The sequence below is a fragment of the Silurus aristotelis genome (genome assembly GCF_946808225.1).
Source record: "Silurus aristotelis genome assembly, chromosome: 23".
NCBI lineage: Eukaryota > Metazoa > Chordata > Actinopteri > Siluriformes > Siluridae > Silurus > Silurus aristotelis.
Window position 1 is genome coordinate 7,014,513 of NC_139596.1, and position 8,702 is coordinate 7,023,214.

Genomic DNA, 8,702 nt, shown 5'->3' on the forward strand with positions numbered 1-8,702 from the left:
TTCCAGCCACCTTATCACTTTACACCTACACCTCTTTACTAACTTTTGCTCTTTTTTATTTTACGAATATACCTACAGAAACTTACTTTTAATACTCATTTTCTTTAATGCCACAAATACTTTTATCATCTGTAGCAACAATCAGGCCAATACTAGGGTATAAGTTTATGTGGGGGGTTCTGTAATTGAATTTTGTTTCAAATGCATGCATTACAACTACATTTGCATTATAGGTATTCTACACTTTATTTTCAACTGTGCATAATAAAAACATTTACACACGTCTGCTTTTCCAGCTTGCTTGTTATCATGAATGCCCTCAGAAACCTTGTTGGTGGTCCAAAGAGCGATTGCCTTTTGCCTGAGATCTTTTAGGGCTGCTTGACTGGTACCACCCTACCACCTTAAGGGTAAGAGGTAAGTATACCTCAAAGCTCTTCTCTGTTCTGCCACCGAAGTGGTAGAATTAACTTCCCCTAGATGTCTGAGCAGCAGAGACCCTGGCTATCTAGCACTATTGTACGTCACTCTGGACAAGGGCATCTGCTAAATGCTATAAATGTAAATGTTTGTGCCACACCATTGCAAGATTTTCTGGGGTACATCCTAACCAGTGGAGGGACACTTCTTTGATGGGATTACATAATTATGCCACCACGGCTTCCATCAGCATCCATTAATATAAAAATAATAAAAGTGTAAGTGTATCTGCAACCAAATGAATTTCTTCTCCTCTGTCATGAAAAACAGCAATGAAATCCACACATATATATTTGAGCTTTTGCAGTTTGATACACATGCGAGTTGCGAGTTCTGATTAGCGTGTGCTCTGACCATCCGATAAGAGGATGTGAAAATGCTGACGTGTTTGGACGCCTGCTAGAAGGCCTAGGAGTAACCAAAACACAGCTTCAAGCAACCTACGTACCTACCTACTTTTTTATTGTTAACCAGTGATCACAGTGCTGGCCTTACAGCAATACTTGATGTGAAGGCTGAAATCTTATTGGATAGAAATGTACGCTCTGTGGCGCAGCAGCAGCAACACACAATAGAGAAACTTTATGAAATGAAAAGGATGGACTATTGGGAAGAATTTAATATATATTCATAATGAAAAAATATTAAAAAGTGAAAGTGATTCTGAGAGGGTTTAGACCAGTAGAGAAGGCTTTTCTGGCCCTGATGGCCTTTCACTGATCCTAACAAATAAAAGGCTAAATAAATAATATGAATAAATATTTAATTAATTGAATGATTAATAAATATTACATCTATTTTATTATTGCACCATAGTGCTGAATAATATCATGCCTGTCATGGCGTGCCCAACATGGAGCCAATCAGGCTTAAGCTGGACCAACCACGTGACTTCCGGGTTTAGTCCGTGTGCGCCCCTCAACCTTCTCCTTTCCTCATGTCTGTCCACTAGAGGGCGCCGAAGTAACTGTTTTGAAAGCTGTGTAGGGAAGAAGGTGGACGCCATCAGTGTGCGAAAATCAGCTCAGGAGCCGGCTTGAGTTCATCATTTTAGGGTAAACGATTTTTATAAAAAATATTTGATTGTAGGATTCTTGAAAAATGCTCTCGGGGTGGTGCATATTGCAGGGTGTAACATCGTCGTGTTTCCTCCCTCCTTGAGCTCTGTGTGACGCTAGGCTAAGGAAGCTGAGCTGGGCTAAGACGTCCAAGATTCACGATTGTTACTATAGTTTAATAAATAAACCCGATATTGTATTTGATCGGACCTGAAACACTGCGCTGATTGATAATCCACCATCCCGGGTTCTTGTCATGACTGTGCCTTTATTGTACAGTGAAAGGTTAATAGCGAGACACATGCTAGGCTAGCTAGCAAGCTAACTAACGGCTATTTCATTTCACCGGCCTGCATCACTCATCTGTTTACGTGCACGACTTGCTTCATAAGGTGTCGGTTGGGAGGTTTAGTTTCCCCGACAAGTATTTGTGAGACTTCTTTGGACACGTAAATCATCTTTCAGTTGATCATTAAGTAAATATTTGGTTTTATGTAGCTATTTACAGCTTGTTAGCGCGCTAGGCGTTAGCCCGGCTCATGCCAAGACAATGGTTTGTCAGCTGACTAGCCTTCAGTGAAGCATCAGCAAGACTCCAATCTACCCTTTTTATTATTCCCATTTCTGTCATTTACATACCATTATTTATAAATACATCTGTTTTTCTACCCTACAGAAACAAAATGACGGCTGCACCGTATAATTATTCCTATATCTTCAAGTATATTATTATTGGTGAGTGCGTATTGAGATTTCCATCAGCCGTTTCAATGGATTCAGACTTTCTTTCATTCTTCCCTGACATGCTTTTGTGTTTAATTCCCCAGGAGATATGGGGGTTGGAAAGTCTTGTTTGCTCCACCAGTTCACAGAAAAGAAATGTAAGTAATGCTCCATGTTAATACATAATAATGCTTACAAACAGGTGAAAAGAAAAAATGAACCAGAGGAGCTTCAGGGTCTCGACAATCCACTCGACATGTCTGTGGAAGTGTACTGGAGGGATGAACGTGAAGATGTGCAATCTGTTTGTGTTTGCACGTCTTGATGTTTACAATGGTGGTCAGGGAGAAAAGATCTGTCGATACTGAAGGCCAGGGCAAATATTTTTTAATCCTTTCCATCCTTATTAACGTATTTATTGAGCCCCTGTAATCAAGAAGAGGGATGAATGTTTTATTGTAGGATGATGGAAATATATATATATATATATATATATATATATATATATATATATATATGATATCTCACACACAGAGTAGATCTTTTTAAGAGACAATACTATAGAAATGAAACGTGGATATATTTTAGAGTCGCCGATATGCAGCTTGTATAGCAGTTCAGATTTACTGTCCTCTGAAAATAACATACAGCCATTATAGTCTAAATAACTGGCAACTACAGTGACTACACCCTAAGTGTACAATAAAAGTAAATAAAACTGTACAGTAAATGAAATTGTTTATTATTGCAGGATTCACAGAACCACAACTTTGAAAATAAAGCGGCATCAGTAAAGCAGATCAGAGATGTTATTTTGTTTCCGTATTTATTTATTTATTTGGTTTTAATTACTATAAAATTATAAATGAGAGAAACCATGGCAACCTTAATTTGAATATAATGGTCGGTATAATTCAACATTTATTTTTGGCCCATAGGCATGAAAAAAATTTGTTTTGTGGCCCTTCTTAGAAAACGTTTGGGCACCTCTGATTTAAAGATAGACAGATTGACTGATAGATGGGGACAGACAGACAGACAGACAGACAGACAGACAGACAGACAGACAGACAGACAGACAGACAGACAGATAGATAGATAGATACTCAACAAACCTGCATAACTGTCAGATGTTCTCGATTCACATGTAGCTTGGCTAATCTGCTGGGTTGTTTTAGGGGAAGTAATAAAACTGCTCTTTTGGTATTTTTTTCTGTTCTGGTGTTAAAGTTCATATCTATAAAACAAATTGTGTGACTGTTTTAGATGCACCAATCATTTAAAGATATGTCTTTGGTACTTTCTAACACACGACCTCTCTGCAGTTCTTTCCCCACACATTATAGTCTGAATATCACTGCTTTATGCAGATCCTGTTTTTAAATACAAATGAAAGTAATTGAACAGATTTTGCCATCTTCAGATGCGACTTATATAAATGTGTCAGGTTTTCTTGTAACAAAACCTCAGTCCATCATATCTGTAGTACTCTGGCAGTTAGAGGTGTGATTTTCTCCTCTACTGAGAGAACAGACAACTCATTGTTTTGAAATCAGTTCAATAAGCAAGTATAAGGCCAGGTAGTGATTTTTGCCAAAAAACAGCTACTGTTTAAAAATCAAGGATTACAACCAACATTGAAAGCCCATCCAGTGAGGTTTTGTGGTCTCCATATGCACACATGTACAAGACGTTTCCAGTGTTGCGAGCAGCATGTGATGCATTGTGTGTGTTTCTATCGCGATCAGTCATGGCGGACTGCCCTCACACGATCGGGGTGGAGTTCGGCACACGGATAATCGAGGTGAGCGGGCAGAAGGTGAAGCTGCAGATTTGGGACACGGCGGGTCAGGAGCGATTCCGCGCAGTCACTCGCAGCTACTACAGAGGAGCTGCAGGTGCTCTCATGGTGTACGACATCACCAGGTAGTGGATTATTTACAGTAAAGCATTAAGGCGGTATCAAGTAATGACAGAAGCTTTCAGGATTAAAACCCCAATAATATAAAATCCTGTAATATTGTTGAGTGAATATTTCACTTCCTATCCCTGTATTTAAAGTGGTACGTGATGCTGTTGTTTTTTTTACAGGCGAAGCACGTACAATCACCTGAGCAGCTGGCTGACTGACGCAAGGAATCTCACCAACCCCAATACAGTACGTCTGCAGTAAATCCTGTGAAATGTCAAATCTTGTAGTAACGATATATGATCTGATGTTGAGGTTTTTTGGAGATTAATGTTTTTTAATTAATTTATTTAATTTTATCATTATTTAAAGTAAAAATGCAAGAGGAGAAGAAGGGAAGTCTTTAAGAATGCCACAAGTTTACTTATGTCATCAAAGTTTCATGTGGCCACTTTAAAACATATGTGGACTATCTAAAACATAAAACGATTTATTCTGCACAGATTGCTCATCTCCAGACATCTATTGTTGCATATTCTATTCATTCTGCTATTTAATCTCGTTTTCTACCCAGCCTATACGAAATAACTGTACAGTCGTCCCTCGATTTATCACTGTTCGAATCTCACGGTCCCACTTTATCGCAATTTTTAGTTTGGCACATGACTATTTTGTTTTGCGAATGATCCTGATTTCAGTTTGTCCTAAGAAATGAGTAGCATTACAAGAAACCGCAGGTTTCCGCTTATTAATTGGTTGTAGATGGACAGGATTAGAAACGAGTTTATCAGAGGGACAGCTCATGTAGGATGTTTTGGAGACACGGTGAGGGAGGCGAGATTGAGATGGTTTGGACATGTGCAGAGGAGGGACATGGGGTATATCAGTAGGAGAATGCTGAGGATGGAGCCACCAGGAAGGAGGAAAAGAGGAAGACCAAGGAAGAGGTTTATGGATGTGGTGAGGGAAGACATGCAGGTAGGTTGAAAGAGGCAGATGTATAGGAAGGGGGGGGGGGGGTTGCAGACGGATGATCCGCTGTGGCAACCACTAATGGGAGAAGCCGAAAGAAGATGAACTTTGATTCAAGCTTGAAAAGTGAAATGATTATGATGAATATAGTATACCCGAACATAAAAAAAAACACCAAAATACCTTTATTTTTGGCTCCCGTTTTTTATATTTGTAATAAATAGCTTTCTTGAATCTAGCTCTTGACATTAATTAAATAAAACGACATTAAATAAATAATTGCTTAGACATAATCCCACCATCTTAGACACTACTATCATCTTCTTCTTTTTTTTTATTTAAATTTTTTTTTTTTATTTTGTAATAATTGGGAAGTTTATTGTAGGCACTTCTATTGTTTTTTGTAAAATGATAATAGGCAGGTTGGTATGGAGAATGTGGTTTCTGAACCTGTTTGAAATTTGAGTATAAGAGTCGGTTATCAGATGTTCAGATAACTGCGTGGAAGGACTTTGCTCGAAAAACAGGGTGTCATAAGTCATTTTCTCAGTTGCCTTCATTGGCGTATCGATGTTCATTAATAAAAGTGTTGATTTTTTTTTTCCCATTCAATATTTCATAATTGGATCTGAACTATGACATTAGTGATGTTACAGCTATTAAAATCCCTTTAAACTCGTTAAACTGCACAGTCCTAGATAATGGTTTTCTCCCCAGGTGATTATTCTTATCGGTAACAAAGCTGACCTCGAAGCCCAGCGTGACGTAACATATGAAGAAGCGAAGCAGTTTGCTGAAGAGAACGGTAAGAGGGGAAAATCTGAACTTTACTCGTTTTTGTTGTTGTTTTTAATTTCACGTTTGGCCGATTTAATCATTTTAAAATGCCCTTTTTGTTTTGTAATAGGCCTGTTGTTTCTGGAGGCAAGTGCCAAAACGTAAGTTTATTAAACAGTGGAGAGTTTGGTCTTAATTGCAGTCATGTTTGTTTTGATGTTTCAGAGTGGCGCAATAGATCTTGTACAAGCTCATATTTATGATTTAATAATCATTATTTATTTGAATTCAAATTTAATTCCAATTTGTGTCAAAAACACCTAACTGAAAAACAGTTCTAGATTAGATGCACAGATCAGACATAACATGATGACCACCTGCTGAATATTGTTTTATCACATATGTCAAACCCCTCAGACTTGCCCATTTTTCCTGCTTCTAACATGTCAACTTCAAATTTTCACCCACTAACAGATGCCATGATGAGATAATCGGTGTTATTCACTTCACCGCTCATAATGTTGTCAAAATGTTATGCCTGATCGGTGTAATAATTGCAGGTTTAAAATAGTCATTTCTATAGCATGGGTTCGCTAGAATGTTTATAATTTAGCAGTGGTTTAATTGGTCTCTCATAAAAACGTGTTTCTCCATTGAACAGTGGTGAGAATGTCGAAGACGCATTCCTGGAGGCAGCTAAGAAGATCTACCAGAACATCCAGGATGGTAGTCTGGACCTGAATGCTGCTGAGTCAGGAGTCCAGCACAAGCCCAATGCTCCACAAGGTGGCCGACTCTCCAGCGACACACAGCCTCAGAAAGAGGGCTGCAGCTGTTAATGACCATGGAGACTTCTTTTTGTCTCTCGTTCCATATCTTTCCTCCATACCCACACCACAGCTCTTCTTTCTTTCTTTCTCCCTCTCTCTCTTTCTCGCTCTAGCTCTCTTTCTGTATGATCTGTATGCACTTCATAGTCTGATTGGTCTGATGCTCTTCCCAGTCGGATGAGATTAGAGTTCGGGGCTGGGCGACTCTGAATGATGGCGCGCAGGCATTAGTCAGCTTCTGCCATGTTCATGCCTCTCCCTCCCTCCCTCCCTTTTTTCCTTTCTTCACCATCACTTATTTTATCTGTTCATCATGCACACAACCCAGTGCACTCAGCAAACATTCACAGGAGGGCGAATCCTCCATCGAACACTAATGTAGATGGGAAAAAAAAGATGAGTTTATCAGCAAATGGGTTGATGTGCATAACTGTAAATGAGACATCTTATGTACAGGAGCTGTTTAAATAGTGGGGTAATTTAAATCAAATGAAATTTTGATATGCGTTATTCTCGTTTAAGTGGAAATGAAGTTAACGTTTAGGCAGAATCTGATTTTAGAATGTGCTTAAGAGAAGATGCATGATAACCTGTTATTGTACATTTTGTTAAAAAAAAAAAAACACTTTTAATTAGGATTTAATGCAACGTCACAAGTAATCAGTCACCAAATGTTTATCATTGTTTGTACCTACTCCAGGCATATAATATACATGTACTATACAGGATGAGTATTGTCAAACAAATGAAAGCGCCATTGTAAAAATCCAGATTTTTTTTTTTTTTTTTCTTTTGTTGGGTCGGTGTGCTTTAGATTCAAGAAGTTTTAAGACCTAGAACATTAAGAGTAATATATTAAACAGGACCTGCATTTGAGTCTGTAAAAACGTTTTTTTTTTTTTTTGCACTTTGTAAATGTTTTCAGTGGCCTAGCCCTTATTTTATTTTAGTCTTGACACCGGTCAGCCTGCAAAGCATCCCATGTACTTTAGAGTTCAGCATTTGTTGGTCCTCACGTTCAACATCCCCAATTTATTGTTTTCAGCATTATTTATGTCAGGAACAGACCAGCACTATTTAATCCTGTCAAAGAATGAAACTAAGTAGTTGGTAAAAACAAAGTAATTCCGCAGCATATCAACAGATCTTCTCAGTTCTAGTTTCAGATGCCTTATGATTTGTTTCCTCTTTTCTGTAAATCGTGTTCGGTCTGAAAATTGCAAAAATGTAAACGCGTCACTTAACCCTAAAAACAAGCACTAAATTCTAGGCTTTTCCACCCCTTCAGATGCATTCCTCCGCTGTGTGTGTATAACCTTTTTTTTTTTTTTTTTACACTGAATTTAAGAGTTATAAAGCGTATTGTCGTGTAACGAGCTGACTCTTGGTTCAGCGTTAGTTTCAACTAATTGTTTTGACAAAGAGTGGATTCATCTCATCGATCTTAAAGGCACCAGTTGACATTTTAACAGCCCACTTGCTAAGTAAAACAATAAAAAAATACTGCCTTTAACTAAGGAATGCAACACCAACCTGTTTCACATCACCAATTTTGTCATTTCATTGGTGAGGCATTTCAGAGGGGATGAAAATGCAAAAGGAAGTGCTCCAAAAAGTGATTTTTATTCGATCTATAGGTTGAAGTGAGACTTAAAAGGAGTAGATGTGAAATGTTTTTTTTTTCTGTTGTTTTTTTGTAAACTAAAATTGTCCTTTTTCTTTATCAAAAACCATTTTCTTGCTTTTCTCTTTAATGTCTCATTGACCTAAAAAAAAAAAAGTATATAACATTTTGCTCTGAAACCTGAGGTATGTCTTCTATCAGTGGCGTTTGTAATTATGTTAATAAAGACAATGCTGTAGACTGTCTTTGATTATGCTTCATAGTTGTGTCTTTCCCTAATTATATTATATTTTATATAAATAAATATATATATATATATATATATATAT

General features: G+C 37.7%; 1 protein-coding gene across 1 annotated transcript; it reads left to right on the forward strand.

Annotated features, from left to right (window-relative positions):
- The first annotated feature begins 1,396 nt into the window (after positions 1-1,396).
- LOC310718605 (ras-related protein Rab-14-like) lies at positions 1,397-7,870 on the forward strand. The gene is made up of 8 exons (XM_083527504.1): positions 1,397-1,535; positions 2,215-2,273; positions 2,366-2,419; positions 4,010-4,187; positions 4,353-4,419; positions 5,860-5,947; positions 6,050-6,080; positions 6,581-7,870. The coding sequence occupies exons 2-8, from the start codon at positions 2,222-2,224 to the stop codon at positions 6,756-6,758; spliced, it is 648 nt and encodes a 215-aa protein (XP_083383630.1). The 5' UTR covers positions 1,397-1,535; positions 2,215-2,221; the 3' UTR covers positions 6,759-7,870.
- Positions 7,871-8,702: the final 832 nt, after the last annotated feature.